The sequence below is a fragment of the Lutjanus erythropterus genome, chromosome 18 (assembly GCF_056507025.1).
Source record: "Lutjanus erythropterus isolate fLutEry1 chromosome 18, fLutEry1.hap2, whole genome shotgun sequence".
NCBI lineage: Eukaryota > Metazoa > Chordata > Actinopteri > Lutjaniformes > Lutjanidae > Lutjanus > Lutjanus erythropterus.
The window spans coordinates 15574803-15593057 of NC_139334.1; the positions used below are offsets into that span (position 1 = coordinate 15574803).

The window sequence follows — 18255 nt, forward strand, 5'->3', positions numbered from 1 at the left end:
GCCCCATCACTGCTTGCAAGCCGGTTGCCATGACAACTGCAAGTACCTTGGAGATGATGGACAGAGACAGCCTGAGCCGTCTGAATCAGATATCTGATTCACAGGTCATGGCTGCTGTTTTTAGACCACAGTATAAAGGTTAACTCATGATTTTTATTGCCTGAATATTTGTAATGTAAACACATCTCTTTACATATCTCTATCAAAGCTGTCCAGTATTTGAAATATTTAATAATAAACACTTCTTTGTTTATTTTGCTGCTGATTTGTTTGAAAGATTGAAGAAATGACGCTGTCTGAATTAGTTTGATTACAACATTCCTATAATTAATTTAATTAATTTGAGTATTAATGCTTTTGTTTTGAAGGTACTGGGCAGCTTGTGCACATCTGGTGAATATATATATGTATATATATATATATATGGTAAAGAAGTAAAGCATGGTAGAAAGTAAAGTTTATTTTTCATCTACATTCACATTCATTTTGTGGTTTTTGGCTCTTAAATGCCAATAAGCATCTGTTTTTCTTTTTGGTCATTGTAAACTGAATAAATTCAGGATCTGAAAACATCACTATGAACTTTGATACTTTATAGACCACAGGGTTAATCTTAATTATTTTTTTTTTAACCCATACTAATTAAGGTAAATCCCGCCAATATCAACCAGCTCATTTTGCAAAGGAGACCTGGCCAAAACAGCAGCATTTAAAAAATCGCAGACAATAACAATAACCACAATAAAGCATCAAAAAACCCATCAGCAGAATAAAAAGAAGCAGCATGAAAATAATCATTAGTTTCAGCCGAAACAGGCCTTGCTCACCACATCCGGTGACGACAGTGGGTTGACCTTGTTCTGTTGTCTTCTTTTGTGAACTACAACTTCATCCTCACTGTCACTGATGCACTCCACTAAGAAGGTGAGAGACAGGAAATGAAAAGCATGGATCTGGAGCAGGGTTAAAGAAGGTAAGAAACTGTAAGTTTAGGAATTATATTTTTTAAGTAGGGATGCATGATGTTTTCCAACTTATTTTGGCTGATTGCTGTTGCCAATATATGCACATATTGTTTCGTACCTAATCACAGAGAACATCAAGTCTCTCCTGGAGTGGAATTAACACATTATTATGTCTTCTCTTATTGTGGTGACCCAGTGGCAGATACAGACATAAAAAAACAATCCTTTTCAAAATGTACACATTCAATGGGAAAACTACAAATGACGGGTTTTTTTCACTGGTTCCTGTTTCTATTTGTTATTCACCAATTTGCCGAATAACAAGATGAGCAATTAAATCTGAAGTGTCAAAAGAATGCAATCTGGCTCCTCCCTGCATGGCCAATGCTGGGCAATAATTGCAGATGACAACTTTGCTATCCATTTTGGAAACTTCAAAAGACTGTAGACACTCACCTCATGTGCACAAAATAAGCATCACCTTATTGGCCTGTAGTATCGGCAAATATATTAACCAGGCTGATAATGATGACATGCTAATGCTATCATGCATCCCTATTTTTAAAGCTAAACAAACCTGCATGAGGAGGTGAGTCGGCCACACAAACAGACTCCTGATGTGAGCAGTTTTCCACACCTGCTGCTCTCTCTGCCTCTGCGATGTGACTCTCCAGTCGTCTCCGCTTTAACCTGAAGAGTAATGATGGGGTGCGAGGCCCAGTATGAGCAGCCATGATCTCCCTCCTAGCTCCCGATGATGTGATTGGAGATGGGAGCGCACCACCTTTAGAAATTAAAGGTGAAGCCAGAGGAGAGGATGTTCCTCTCTTCCCGTGCTCTGACAGTATCTGTGGTGTAGATAACCTGGATTCACTGGACTGTAGAGGCATTCTGGGTATATGAAAGCTGTTACAGGGAGTGGACGAGTTGGAGATGGTCTGCTTTTTAGGCTGTGGAGAAGTACACGGGGCAGAAACGTCCTCGATGTCCTCCTCTTCAGAGTCCTCTAATGAATAGCCAAGGTCAAAGTTGACAGAGAAGAGGTCATGGACACTGTCGAATGACTCAGAATTGTGTGGCACTTCAGCTGTGCTTGAATTGTCCGTTACTTGTTTATTTGCTGTTTCTGTGTGTGTATTATGTTTTATCTCTGTAGTGCTTTGCTTGTTTGTGTCCTGAGGTTTCGAAGTTATGTGCTCTGTGCGTGATAAATCAGCCGTGTGTGCTGTTTTTGTTGGGGTGTATTCATGTAAAGAGTTGAACAACTCTTTTGTGCCATTAGCAATGCCTCCAGCACTGGGGGACTTCTGGGGTGTGACGCCTGGAGTGGAGATGTCTGGGATAGTCATCTGTAGGAAGACTTCATCATCCCCAAACAGATCCATGCTGTCATTCATTTGAGGGTCCACGTCGTCTCTCACGCCACCATCTGTCAAGTCTGGCGTTTCCTGATTCCTCATATCATTCCAACAACTCTCTTTCTCCTTCGTCATGCTCTCGTTCTTACTTTTTATTTCCTCATCAACCCGTTCCAACCCAGTCTCCCTGTTGTTATCTCTTATATCATGATTATCATTCATTTCTTCCTCTTCCCCAAAAACTTCATCCCAGGTCGGACTGCCCAGCTGCTCCTCCTGACGAGGCTGATCATCATATATTTTACTGTCCTCTTTACCCACTGGGGGCTCGTTCTGGTCCGTCCTCTGAGAGTTATTGTCAGCGTCACTCATCATCACTTCATCATCATCATCGTCATCATCCACATCGAGGGTGAAGCTGACCTGGAATGGCTGTTGAGGCCACTGAGGAGAGGGAGGAGGTGATGGAGCAGCAGCCACATCGGCCTCCAAATCTTCAGTCAGTGAAGGCGGAGATCGGGACAGGAGCTCCGCCACATTAGCCAGGATGACCTTCAGACCCTCATCTCTTCCTGGGTGGCGTTTAGCAGAGAAGGGCAGAGGTGCTGAATCCCATTTAGGGAGGTAGAGCATGGCCTGAAGTTCAACATCTTCATCTTCGTCAATTTTTGTAATTAGCTGTGAAGGTTTGTCTAAATTTACATTCTCATTAATAATGACACAGTCGTCATCATCCATGTCGACTTCTGGACAGTCATTGATTGAGGGACGAGGAAAAATAGGCTCAGGTCCTGGGAGATCCGTGACTCCATCATAAGGTGCCTCAAGATCCGGTGAAACAAGAAGTCTTTGTTTTTTCGTAGCCAATGGTGTCTCTGCTTCCTCGTCTATGAATTCCACATCAGGCAAGGTCGAGCAAGATGGTTTGGGTTTGTTGTTGGTAGTTTTAGCGAAGCTCTTCTGTCTCTTTTGTCCACTCTTCACGTGGCAGTCTGCTTTGTGGAGGTAAGGAAGAAGCTCCTGCTCGTAAAAACATTCACCCTGAACACAAACACAAACACAGAGGAGCTGCATGAGAAAACATCCCTCTGCAGGAGAACCAAGGTCAGTTCATGTTCATACAGTAAACTAATCAGGATGAGTCCTATAATGAAATCTCCACGGTAACGTGCCACATGCAGATGCTGCGGGCAGTAGCTCCTTCAAACTCTGCTACATTTTTGATTTAATCAGTTCTTCTGCTTTTATTGCTGAAACATATTGTGTGTAGCAGAAATACTTGTAGGCAGCTTGAGGTTTGGATTAAAGATCAGCGGACTCTAAGATCATCAATAATTTACACAAAGCATCTTTTTACTATCCAACCAGATCAGCTGGACGCACCACTATGGACCACACCAGGAGGAGAGGAGGTGAGCTGGAATAAGAGCTACGTTAATTCAGCACAGACTTAAAGGCGCTCCTGGCCAGGGTTGTAACAATACATTGTTCTAGACCGATTCAATGTTTTTTGATCCAGTATTATTGATGGGAAACTGATTTCGGCGTCATTTTTAAGATACAACTTTATTTTGAAATTCCCATGGTATGTTTTCGTCACAAAGGTCTGGAAAAGTTCAGTAAACTTAAACTTGTTGATTCATAATTAAGTTGTTTTTTGTGAGCTGACATAATATAACTGATTGTGTTAAATGAACATATAATATCATTTGATATCGACAAATATCTGAACTGAATTTAAATTCATCCTTGCAGACTTTTTGATATTGACAAATACTGAATCACTGTCCAAAGAACTAATATAATATTGTACCGTGATGAAATTTATGATTTAGATTCCCACTCCTGGCTGATATTTAGTCAGGAAAATGATGATCTGTGTATTTATTATGTGAATGTATTATGAAGGGACAATATTTGTTTTGTTGTGCAACCCTGAGTTGTTCAGCGAAAATAAATTACCTTGATGTTACACTGCAGCCACACAGGGAGCAGACACAAAAGTCTGAGGTTATGTTTCCTATTTTTTGTTCTTCTAAAACATTAAGGAAAACAAATAATCAGACATTATTGCCCAGAATTATAACATTAAAAGACAAATGGCACAATAAAACTGCCCAAAATGAAAACATCTTCCCATCTGTTTCTCCTTGCATCTCACAAATGAGCACACACACATCATGATCATCCATCACCTGTCATCTGTGCAAACCATATGACACGGAAGTGATTCATCTAGGTCGGTATCCTGCCTGGGCCGACAGGGTGCCATCGAACCTGTAACCAGCTGCTCAGTGAACAGAAAAGAAAGAAGCCTAATGGAGACTGAGCAAAAATGTTTTTTTTTCCTAGAAGGAAGGCAATAAAATCAGATGAGGAGATCTTACGTCACTGCATTAAATAAAGATTCACACTTATTAAAGTGGGAGAGATTTGAATGGGAAAAAAATGGCCCCAAGCGTTGTTAAAAATGGGAAACTATGAATCAAAGACCCTCTTACGTTGACGGAAACTGGTCATAGCTCACATGAACAAGTGCCTGTTTCCGCCACTGTTATAAAACTGTGTGTTCATACAGGCGGATGAGCTTTGGTAAGACCCTGCTGTGTCATTACACTCACAGGTCAAGATGTACTATACGATATCAGCAGCCCACTGTGCAACCTATTCAACTCAAGTGTTGGTTCAGAGTGTATGATTTAGGGGGATTTATTGGCAGAAAACCGCAGAAATGTAATATAATATAATCACCAAAAAATAAGAATTGTTGTGTTTTTGTTACCTTAGAATGAGCCATTTATATCCACACAATCTGTGGAGTAAAATCAAACCATTTCTGTCTGCCACAGCCCTGGTGGAAGTTAGTCACGCCCTGATTTCATCCTGTCTTGAGTATTTAACTCTCTCCACTCAGCACTTAGTAAAAAAACACTAAAAATTGTCACCACAGAGTCTTTTCACCAGAACTACAAGAAGAATTTACCCTAACTTCAGAATCCATACAAAGACTGCCCATTGCTTCCAAAGTAACATTTGGAAATTATTTTAATCACCTGTAGGGACTTAAACAGAGTGACTCCAGCCTATATGTCTGACCTAATACGCCCAGATGTGCAAGGCCACACACCTGGATTGCCAAAACTCTTCTCACAGCTTTGCAACCAAGTCTGACCATGTATTTACTGTCATGGCACTCAAACTGTGGAATGAATCACTGTTCACAATCCAGACAATATCATAAATCCATTAAAGACCGTTATTACATTCACGTCAACTCACAAAAAGCAAACCATGGGAATGATAAAAATAGGGGTGAATCTTAAAGATAACAACATGGATCAGTATTTCCACTTTGCATTAATAATACTGGATCATTGATTCGATATATCGATCCAAATCGATGTATTGTTAAAGCCTTAGTTGGTAGCTGGCTAGCATTACTTGTCAGTGGGAGCTGTAATTGACATTCTTGCCTTCTGTCCCCGACTCCTGGGGATGTCCCTAATGAGGAAAGTTCAGCTCCTGAGGTGACACCAAATTTTTCTATTTTGTGTCTTGAGCTGAAAAGGCTTGGGAACCCCTGGTTTAGCAAGTCTGCATGCCAACAATTGGTAATTAATACTTTACTTACAGCTGAGCCTGATGGTAATGTTGTCAGTTTTGCAGGTATTTGGTCATAAACCAAAGTAGAGAGCAAAAAATTTAAATTTTGACCTGATAGTGGTGCTAGATCAAAGATGAAAGGGTCACCAAAGATTAAATTTGTCCTGAGGGGAACATGAGGGCGTCTATCAAACAGCATGACATCAGTTTGGATGTCAGTCTGACATTTTGGCAAAAAGGATGTTTCATGTACCGTTTTTTTAAATTTGCTTTTGATTAACTAAGTTGGCTTCATCAGGTGGTTTTGTAACATTGTGTAATTGCAGTTTCTGCTCTCACTGTGTGCCTTTATGAAATCATTCCCATTCTTGATTAGCAGGTTTCTACTTTGGTGCCAGTATGAAGGCTAGTGTATAATTTATGTTTTTTATAGTTCACTTGTTGACTCACGTCTATCACACCTTATCAGCATGCTATTGTAGTCCTGATTCGTTAGTTTGCCAACATAATTGTGCAATAGATTTTAAAATGTTCAGCTTGCAGCAGATGGATACACAAGAACCTCAGTAAACTCTGTGTGTTTTATTCTACCACAATAAGCATATCTACTGGCCACTTTACGTTTACAACTAAAGACACATGTAAACATATGTAAACATGTCTTATGCTCCATTTGGACATCTCGAAAAGCAAAAGTGTTGACGGATTTACCATCTTAAATAACTCCAAGACTGAAGTCACTGCAAGGTTTAAATGAAAGACTAATGAACAACACCTGAACAATTATTTCTACCTCCTTTATTCCTTTAATTATTCAACACCTGGAGGTTAATACTGAGCAGCTTGCAGGCGTCACACTCTGTGCAGTGGGAGCTGTAATCAACACTTCAACACTCAGCACTTCTCAATGAGGGCAGAACACTTTGGACAGGCGAGGCTTTGCCTACAGAAATGTGATCCATTTACATGTCTGAACTCAACACAATACAAACTGACTATCAATGATTTTTCCCTGTAGAATAAAATGCTTTTAATTGGCTGCCAGGAGCTGTGTTGACATCATTAGAGGCTTACAACAACAAACAATCTGTTGGAAAAGAAAACTACTTGACAGCTATTATGTTTTGAAAACTAACACATGCAACTGAAAATTGTTGTTTAGCTACTTGTAACTCCACTTCTCCCCACATACCAGGTCCTCTGACACCTTATGCACCCCGTTTACACCTGGTATTAACTGGGATCCGTGACCAGATACATTATCGAGATTGTTGTACAGTTTGCATTTACACACACATAAAATCTGAACACCATGCAAGACAGATGCCCTTTAGATGTGGTCAGGCAAATCTGATCAGCCCCTCTATGAATTTATAATGTATTATGTAAATTACTGGTGCTTGCATATAAAATTGAAAATTGAAAAGTAGAATTTTGAATGAAAATATCAGAATTTTGTGTTTTTCTTAGCTGCTAATAACTAAAAAATATTGGTCCTGTATTTAGAGTTTAATCATTTTTGAATGATTTTTCTTACTAATAATTACAAACAAATAAAAAAAAAAAAAAAATCAGGATATTGTTTCTCTCAGCTGACCGTACGTAAACATGCAGGCCTGTTTACAGCCCTGTTTGACAACAATTTTTCAAGTACACAGGCTTTTAGCAGCATCATAAAATGCGAGTAACTTATATTTTTTTGTTATTTAGTAATTGTTTGCGTAACATAACATCTGTCAGTCAGTTGTGGAGAGATGTGTTTATGTGAGATGTGTTGTGTTTAGGGCTTCATTCTCTTCAGCTGTGTTACTATCACAGTGTGACAGGTCTAAATGTCAACAATAAAAAACTGAAATATCAAGTGAAAGAGAAACCTCAAACAGAAATTAGCTGCAGGTTTCAACAGAAAGTTTTACTGACATCTTAATTATGTTACTGTACTGCAGTTAATATTATGAAATATTGTGAAAGTACAGTATAACCCTAAATTTGAGAGATAAATCTTTTTTTTTCTGGGTAATCCTTCTTATACAAATCCTCCAAACTGCTGTGTCCTCTAAACATCACGATCTTGATGGAAAATGAAACGGAGGGTTTTATGTATTCAAGGATTTAGGAGAGAATATAACATCATGTTCCTCCCTCAATGATATATTTTAATGATAATGTGTTGTTTCTTTTGTCTTTTGCCACCCTTTCTCAACCTACTTGAACTCGATTCAAACAGGATTAACCTTAACCCCTGGAGCATAATTAATTAATGATCAGATTAAGGCGATCTAGAGATGTCGCAGACTGAAATAAACTTGATGATGAGGATGGAGAGATGGAGCCCACTGGGGTCAGAGGGTTTGCGTGGCTTCAGATTCCACACTGAAGGAAGCAGCAAAGTGGAAACTGTTGATCATCTCATTGCACCACAATAATCATACAAATTTGACGCTCATGAACACACACAAAGAACGCAGCGTCCACACTCATCAGCCTGCGTGACTTTGTTTCCAAACATGCAACAGCTCTCAAATTGGAGGGCGACGACTGACCGAACCGACACCAGCTACACCAATGTGTGTGTGTGCTTCAGGTCGACGTGTGTGTAATGTTAAAAGAAATAACAAAACTAAAAGAAGAGAATTGTGCCTGTGAATATTCTCATTCATCCAGGTCATAGTTATCTTAAGGGATTAAATCAATCGCAACTGGACTGGTAAAATTGTCTTAGAAGACGTTTCGCCTCTCATCCGAGCAGGCTTCATCAGTTCATGCTCATCAGACTAGATAGGACAGCTCTAGTCTGATGAACAGTAGTTGGAATTCAATTATTTATCCTCTAAGAGAGGCCGCCTCCAGACCAAGAATGGTTTCACTCCCTATTGTGAGGCCTAACGACAGTCGTTTGGGTTAAGTGGGGTGAAACCCCAGTGAGCCAACAACCGTCGTTGGGGGGGTCTCACTCGTTAGTGTTCCATTCTGTTCTAACGATGGTCGTTAGGGGCACCTGGAGCCAGGTGTGGCTGGACTGTGTTGTTGGTTTTTAGAGGCTAAATTATTGAATCTTTTGGGAAGGGATGAAAGGACAGCATTGTAAGTTGGGGATAGGTGGTGTCTTAGGCCTCCCCCTCTATTCAGGGATGGCTTCTCAACTTTGACATAGATGGCTTCCCTTACTCCTCTTTCAAACCATCTGTCTTCTCTGTCAAGAATATGTACATCTTTGTCCTCAAAAGAGTGTGTTGTCTCTTTGAGGTGTAAGTAAACAGCAGAGTCTTGACCTGAAGCGTTAGCCCGTCTGTGTTGTGCCATGCACTTAGTTTTTGTTTAGTTTCCCCAATATAAAGGCTGGAGCATTCCTCGCCGCACTGGACCGCATACACCAGATTGTTCTTCTGGGTATGAGGCGTGCGGTCTTTAGGGTGTACCAACCTTTGTCTGAGGGTGTTACCAGGTTTTCAACAAACACAACATCCCAGTACATTTCAAGCCTGGTAACACCCTCAGACAAAGGTTGGTACACCCTAAAGACCGCACGCCTCATACCCAGAAGAACAATCTGGTGTATGCGGTCCAGTGCGGCGAGGAATGCTCCAGCCTTTATATTGGGGAAACTAAACAAAAACTAAGTATGCGCATGGCACAACACAGACGGGCTAACGCTTCAGGTCAAGACTCTGCTGTTTACTTACACCTCAAAGAGACAACACACTCTTTTGAGGACAAAGATGTACATATTCTTGACAGAGAAGACAGATGGTTTGAAAGAGGAGTAAGGGAAGCCATCTATGTCAAAGTTGAGAAGCCATCCCTGAATAGAGGGGGAGGCCTAAGACACCACCTATCCCCAACTTACAATGCTGTCCTTTCATCCCTTCCCAAAAGATTCAATAATTTAGCCTCTAAAAACCAACAACACAGTCCAGCCACACCTGGCTCCAGGTGCACCTAACGACCATCGTTAGAACAGAATGGAACACTAACGAGTGAGACCCCCCCAACGACGGTTGTTGGCTCACTGGGGTTTCACCCCACTTAACCCAAACGACTGTTGTTAGGCCTCACAATAGGGAGTGAAACCATTCTTGGTCTGGAGGCGGCCTCTCTTAGAGGATAAATAATTGAATTCCAACTACTGTTCATCAGACTAGAGCTGTCCTATCTAGTCTGATGAGCATGAACTGATGAAGCCTGCTCGGATGAGAGGCGAAACGTCTTCTAAGACAATTTTACCAGTCCAGTTGCGATTGATTTAATCCCTTAAGATAAAAGAAGAGAATTGAATTAAAAATTGAATTTCCCCAAGAGGAAAAAATAAAGTGCTAATGTTTAATTCAAATGACATTCTGCTGACAAAAGGCAAACTTTACTGATTGAAGAGATTTGGGCAACAGTTGCTGAGAAATTGCTACACAACAGCAACAGCTAAAGTTACTGGCTGCAAACAAGATGAACTTGCATGTAAATCTCAACTTATTTGGCCCTATAATGCAGTAGTGGAACGTACAGTAACCTGAGTTACTGTTTAATGTGTTTAATTTAACAGCTGTAGTTACTTTACAATTCGACATAGAAAACATGAAAAACTTCTAAAACAAGATGCGTGATGTTATAAAAGTTGAGTTAAACAATTAGTCAGTTAATTAATTTGTTGATTAATCAACTGTCAAAAAAATTAAGCAGCGACCGTTTTGATAACTGGTTGATCATTTAAGTCATTGCTAAAGAAACGTGAAACATCCATGATTTCAGCCTATCAAATATGACAATTTGCTTTACCTCATCTTAAATTGCAGTTAACTAAATTATTTTGAGGTTTGAATTGTTGACCTCTGTTTAATTGTGACTATAATATAGAATAAATGGACTGATCAAGAAAATAACAAGCAGATAAATCGATAAAGAAAAAAATCATTATTTCCATCCAACATTACACTCCTCAACCAACAATTCCTCTGTTCTAAACCAACCAGAAATTCAACTTTATGATTTAGCACCATAATGCCGAAACGCAAGACTCAGTAAATCTGAATGAAGATAAAATGATGATCTGAAGGCAGAGGAGGAGTGCAAAAATACCTCTGATGTCAGTCAGTGACACCAGAGGAGTCAAGCTTGAACATGTTCAAACCAGGGCTGCAACTAAGGAGGATCTTTACTGACTATTTTCTTGTTTAACAGATTATTTGTTTGGTCAGATAAGTGAAAAACAATGACGAAGATGGAATCATAGAGTTTTGATTTTTCTTTCCTAAGAAAATAACACAAACTGATTAATTGATCATAAAAAAAAGTTGATTTAATTAATTTAATTATCAATTAATAATTAATTAATTGTTGCAGCTCTCCTTCAAATGTCAACAATAAGCAAGGATTTAATGTGAGACACAACACTTTAACTTTATTATCCAAAACAAACCCAAAGCTTCTGTTTAAGTTTTTGTTCTTTCAATTAATTTTTTAATTGAAGCAAAATAATACAGTAAACGTGTACAAAAGCAGTAATGTACTTTGTATAATATGAGAAACTGCCACTGTCCTGCACTCAAAATAACCAAACCCCATCAAAATTTAACTATTCAGCATTAAATATCAGTTATACACACTAATAATAATAGTTGTGAAGCCTATAATTTAATGTCACTTTAAACACTTTTGTCTTCTTTTATCATTTCTTTGCATCTGTTTTGTGATCTCCCGGTCTCACCCCTCCTCAGCCCTGTTTGCCGTACATGTGGGTCATCATGGCCTGACCTACTTCCAGCTTCCTGGCTTTATGTAACAGTTCAGAGAATTGTTACATAATCATAGGAGAGGAGGCCCGCCTGCCTGCCTCCCTGCTCCGTGTGCCCTCATCATCATCAAGAGAAAGAGGCAGCACAAAGGAAAACACAGCGGGGTTTTGAACTCACCCAGACAGAAAATTGCCTCAAATAAGATTAATGGATTTTGGAATGAAAAAGCTATTAAGGAAGGAGCATGTGTGGGCAAAATTTCTATGAAAAATACAGTTTGGGCTTTGATTTAAGCGCTTTATGTTTCTGCTTTTCCTTTGATGGCCTCTCTGCTTAAAGACAAGCGTGGAACAGCGGCAACAGGCTGCACAAAGTGTGGATGTCTTCTGTATGTGTAACTAACAGTAATTAATTACATTCATGGCCATTAAATGGACACTTCACGTGTATCAAACTGTTCAGGATTTGTCAAATTAAAAGGGAAAACAAGACAACACTGTAGGGGTAAACAAATGTGTTCTGTGGTCTTAAAAACATATCTGGAGTGTGTGAACTGAAGTGTATTTCTGTGTGGCTGGGGGGAAAAACAGACCTTATCTAATAATTTTGTTTTCCTGGAAATGTTGACTAAGTTATAATTTAATTACTTCTTTCGAGGAGAATTTTGTTTTCGGCCCAGTTTTTTTTGTCTCAGACACTGAAAGCAGATTGTTGTAATTTAATTTTGTGGAAAGTAAAGCAATGGCTTCTTTTTGGTTTTGGCAGATCTGGGTTGAAGCCATATTATCTCAAATGTTTGTCTATACTCTGATACTACAGCGCTCACTTGAATGAAAAAAGACACCGACTAGCCCCAGTGATCATTTATGAATAACTTGATGCAAATCCAAATTAAAAATGTCTAAGAAAAAAAAAAAGATCAATTCTGGAGCGAGCAGCAGCCTGGCTGGACACATCAGAGGCGCATTTCTCAGCAACATGTGATTCTGCGCCTCCTTCCTGCTGTTTTATAATCACAAATAAAACTGAACTTTCTAAAAACTTCATGAATTTATAGCTTTTCATGTGTTCCTTTATAAAAAGCAGCCCCTCCTGCCTGTCCGCTCTGCTATCTGTAGAACTGACAAATATGTGGAATAAGTACGTAAATAAAAAGGATGGAGGGACAGATTTTCACATTTCATCATGTAGAGGAAAAAACTAGGGGAACTGAAACTCCAGGAAAAGTGCAGAGAGAGAAGGAGAGAAATGAAAAGAGTTGTGAATCACGAGAAATACATTTTTTCACTTACCGGAATCAGATCAATTGACAAATATGTGATGGCCCTGATGTGAGTTTGTGATTATTTGGCTTAAGATTTCTCCATCTACCTTTATATGGCTTGATCTCAACCAACTCAACCACTAAGCTTTCTGCAAATGAAAGCATAATGACATCATCAATGCGTCAATGAGTGCATGACCACTTTTTGGGGCTAGAGCAGGCTACTTTCAGTGGAAGAGTCGGCAACACCAGCAGAATGACACTAACATACACAGCATAAATAAAACAGGAAGGGCTACTGCACTGCTTAAGGTTCAGGATTATGTAATCAGTGCTGTACAGCGTAGTTTTTATTACTTGTGGAGTTGCACTATGTTGTCTCTTTACATTTGTCCCTGGTAAAATGTTTGAACTTAATTTTGATCTCTGCGTGTTTCACGACCTGAATTCATCCCTGGTGGTGTGTAGCTGCCATCTCACCCAGCAATCCAGTTTTGTTTTTACAGGTGGGCTAAATCTCATCTTCCCAAGTATGGTCAAGACTCATGCTGCGGAGGAAAAATGAGTAATAAGAGCCCACTTGTTGGCTCAGCCAATAGTCAGTTCTACCATAATCTCTGACCCAATTTGAGGGATTTGGACAAATTCAGGGGTGTTATCGATGGCACAATAGCAGATGGTGGGAGGACAAATATGTGGAGGTGATTACATGTGCAGTGGGAGGGGGATTGGCAAAATGTAAACAAGGTCAAGCGGAGAGTAGAGTCTTGTGGCTAAGTTACGAGTCTGATTTTGGTTATTAAACCATGCCATGGCAACAAAGTGCCGTTTGTAAACTATATTTCCTGCTGGAGACGTTCTGTCCTGTTGATTCAACATAACAACTGCTGTGCGACTAATTCTAGTAGATCTGATGTTCTTTCTGATATAACTGACCCATTAAAGCTACCAGAAAAACAAGATTGCCATCAATTAGCAGCTCAAACCATGAACCAAGCTCATATTAGGTCAGCAGAAAGTGACATATGAGTTATGAGCTGAGTAACCATTCAGCCTTTGTTTTTTTTATGACTGAGGGAGAAAAACTAGTTTACCTGTCTATAAAAATATCTTGGCACACATCAGTAAAAGCACATCTTGCTCTTCAGTGCTACTTGCTTAGATTACATATCTATAATACTATTTTGGCCATTTTTTTTAATCAGTTTTTGGTTAAATCTAATTTGAGAGGAAGAACACCAGAGGGAGAGCAGCCAGAAATATTCCAGGGAAAATAAATTAATTAAAAAAGCGGAACTAAAACCACAATTTTCACCATGGTGCCTATTCATCATGCCAGGAATTTGCCTTCCAGGTCAAAATGATGAATGTAGTAACTCACAATCATGTGTTCACATGCAACTCAGCTGACTCCCTTCAGTCTAGTGAGTTTATAGTTTGGCCTTCTCTTGCGTAAAATACAGACTGCTGTCCTTCTTTTATGCAACAAAGCAACATTTATGTGAGATGTTTGAGGTTCAGTCCTACAGAATTAATATACAGCTGTATCATCATACATTAACCTCCTGTTCTCACCTCGTTTTCCTCTCTCATGTTGTCTATGAGCTCCATCACCTTAATGAAGTGCTGGCAGCGCAGCGAATGATCAACAACGTGGGTCGGAAGCGCTTTGTGCTGCCAGTGTCTCCATTCCCACAAAGACAGCACTCTGGAGGGGGGTCCGCTTTTGGAAACTTCCTCCTTTAGGACATGAATGACATCATCAATATATAACATGTTAGTACGAAAGTCACAATACATTCAAGCCAGGAACAAAGAGGCATGAATATAGGATGATTCTTTCACATTGGGGTTACAATTTAGCCAACTGAAATCACACGTCAAGTTAAAGGAATAGATTTTTATAGTCAGTGTGTTACCTAAAGTAGATGGCGGTTTGCACGTCCCCAGTTTGGAGAGGCAGAGAGGAGTTCCAGCATGAAAGCTAAGCCATGCAGTGCTGTGAACAAGCTCTGCAGCAAAATGTATTTTAGCAACCTAAAAAAATCTCTATCAATTTAAGCATACGCTATATTTAGAATATTTCGTTTATCGTTCTCGTTGAAGCCACTTTACCTTGCCATCAGACGGCCTTTTCATATGGGGAAACTGCCACTATAAAAGCTACATTTTGCTCTCTCCAAACAAACCAAACTCCATAGGCAAAATCAGTAATTTTGCCTCACAGAACACAGGAGCTGCTGGTCTACTACTCCCTCAATCAGTTAGTTTGTTTGTGTTATTGTATGACTTTGGTGAAACCAAACTACCCCTTTAAAACACTGAAGTCACACTGGTAATATTACTGTTTTTGTCAAAGGAGTTTGGTTACCTCGGAGAGAGTCATATCTGGTTCATTTAACAGTGATGTCCTGCCATAAAAGACTGTCTGATGGCAAAGTAAAGCAGTGAAAATATTACAAAGATAATGTGCACGTAAAGTAATTAGATGGTAGAGCTGCAACGATTAATTGATTACTCAATTATGAATCGTTAATCGATTGGTTTGAGTATTTTTTTTAAGAAAAAGGTCAAAATTCTCTGATTTCAGCATCTTAAGTGTATATATTTACTGATTTCTTTACTATATGACAGTAAATTAATATCTTTGGACAAAACAAGATATTTTAGGACATCATTTTTCACCATTTTCTGACATTTTAGAGACTAAACAACTAATCAATTAACCAAGAAAATAATCAACAGATAAATCAACTATGAAAATAATCAATAGTTCCAACCCTATTTGGTGGGCATCTGCACCGGTACTCCTGCAGCTTCTCCAAACCAGGATGCAGGGAAAATACTGGTTCCAAATGATATTTAAATCTATATAGATCCATTCAAAATATCTAAATTTAGGGTCACTTTTTCGACAAGATATTATGGTTCAATTTTGTGCCCTCCAGAATGCCTTAATGGCAATATGAAAACATCTGTTAATTACAATTTAAACACTTAAACTATACACAAAAAGTTTTTTTATTTTATAATTTGGTAGCATTTTACATTACAGCACAGTAATAATATGGTAATAGCTTGATAATAAAGAGGTAATATAATAGAGGTAAAATAATATCATGAATCACCAAAGTAATAACCAAGTAATCAACAATGGGTATATTTGGGAAGTATTGGCCTGAATTTCATGTAACAGGAGGCAAAAATAATGTGAAAAAACATTTAAATATAACAAGAAGGCAAAGCTATTTCGTTTAGTATTATTTTGGTAACAATATGGTAAACTACTAACAAAAAATGCTTATATCAGTGATATATCTGGATTTAAAAATGGTAAGATTGTGACACTAATAGGGTAATAACCCAATTATGATGAGGTAATGTAGGCTGATGTTTTTACAATATTACAGGGCGCTGTCACCTTCAACAACACATGAAAATCCTGGGAAGTAAAAATTGGTAATTACTACTATTATAAATATTTGTCTTGTATATTATAATCCTGAAAATTAACCATAATTTTTTCCCCAGACATTATTTTTTTTCATGGAAATACCAAACATGCTATGACTTGTTACCTGGAAAATCAAGTGGTATTTTAAGTGTAATAAACATAAATCAGGGCAATGGAAAGTGTGACTAATATTTTTTTTTTATGTATTACTATTATTAAAGTGTGTTAACATCTTTTTCGTGTGGGTTTTACAGCATGGGTGGGTATGCTGGCCTCAAAATAAGCTCACAACTACTTTATGTTTCATGTCTTCCATTGTCTGGTACTTTTCAGACCTGCACAAGAAAGAAACAAACAAAGAAAAAAGAAAGAAACCTGAGGTGGTGGATCACTGGGTAGGGACATGAAGTGTGACTGTTTCAGGGTTGGGTGAGCTTCATCCTCCGCCAGCCTCATGGTGGACGCCCAGTGGGAATATTCAGCATTGCTCAGAAACCCGTCTGACGTTGCACTGCCCTGCCGAACTAACACATCAGACACATACAAACTCAGAAACCTATTTCTCCTTCTCCATTTTGAACAGTGAAACTCTGCTCCTGCCTCATCACTCACTCAGGTTTTGAGGGTGGATGAGTGAGGCCCGTCCCTCAGAATGGGACCGTCGACCAGTGACAGACCGCCTACTGTTCTCCCGGTGGTCAAACTGGCCGCAGGTAATGTGCATCTTATGCAGGGTGGGATTCACCCCCTCGGGTATCATGCGGGGACTGCTGGGGTACATGTGGAAGCTGTTATTTTTGCCGATGATGGACTTGTACACACTGCGCTTGTTGCTCTGACTCTGGTTGTACGTCTGAGGAACACAAAGGAGAAAGGTTTGGTAAAGTTGGATTTGTGGATTTGCGTTGGGAAACATTTAAGGACATCGCATTTTTGATCTGAGGGTCCATGGCTCAACACTCACCTTCTCCTCTCGTCCCTCAGCCAGGATGACAACAATGCGTCCCTGTCTTTTACGTCCAGTACGTCCCATCCGCTGCACCAGGCGGATGGGGTTTTTCTGTGCGTCGAAGCAGACAATGAGGTCCACCTCTCCGATATCCAGCCCCTCCTCCCCGACACAGGTGGACACCAGTGTGTTGAAGCCTCCCTGACGGAACCTGTGCACCACCTACAAAACAAGCAGCAGATCTAAAGCTATTAATCAGAGGTAAAGGAGGTCAAAATGAGTTTGACACACATGCAAAATAGCAAAAGTAATCTAATCTTTCCACCTTACGTTGTCATCCTAAACACAAGTGCCTGATGGGTAAACATGTATCTCTGCTAACTACTTAAATGAGGTTATTGGGTACATGTTCCAAACAAAACACCCCTTCTATAACATATTAATGATCAGGGTTATTTTAAGTAAATGATGTCTGTACGGCACGCAATGTACATTTACATCTACAGTAAACTTAATTCCTGCATTATTTATGTAGAGGAAATAGCACAGACTGTCTGCACAGAAACTTCAGTGCTAAGCAACCAGCAGCAAAATGATGCAACAGCAGTCACAACTATTACACTTTTGTTTGTTTTTGCAAGGTGCGCTTCTAAAGTACCATAAATGAGAGCAGTCAATTTGAAAATGAAATTTGTACCAGACAAGAAGCAAGAGAGAAAAAAGTTTAAAATAAATTCCCATATGATGGGCTGGGAGTAGACTTGGTCCGTAATCATTTTTACTATGAAAGGACATTTTTTGTCAAACCATTTTTTTCCCAGCAAGGAGCTCATTAAAAGTTTCAGAGAATCCAGATAAATCTCTGCACGAAAGGGGAAAGGCCAAAAAAACAGCATTAAATCCCTCTGATTGTTCATCTCTCAGGCAGCACTGCGT

At 39.3% G+C, this 18255-nt stretch overlaps 1 protein-coding gene across 1 annotated transcript in view; it reads right to left on the reverse strand.

Annotated features, from left to right (window-relative positions):
* fancm (FA complementation group M) overlaps positions 1-18255 on the reverse strand; it is a 56411-nt gene that overhangs the window by 6357 nt on the left and 31799 nt on the right. Inside the window, exons 10-15 of the mRNA XM_084742886.1 lie at positions 17335-17541; positions 16983-17223; positions 16746-16894; positions 14492-14656; positions 1543-3364; positions 828-916 (exon numbers count right to left, since the gene is read on the reverse strand). Of these exons, the coding sequence (XP_084599012.1) occupies positions 828-916; positions 1543-3364; positions 14492-14656; positions 16746-16894; positions 16983-17223; positions 17335-17541 (2673 nt within the window). The remainder of the gene's footprint in view (positions 1-827; positions 917-1542; positions 3365-14491; positions 14657-16745; positions 16895-16982; positions 17224-17334; positions 17542-18255) is intronic.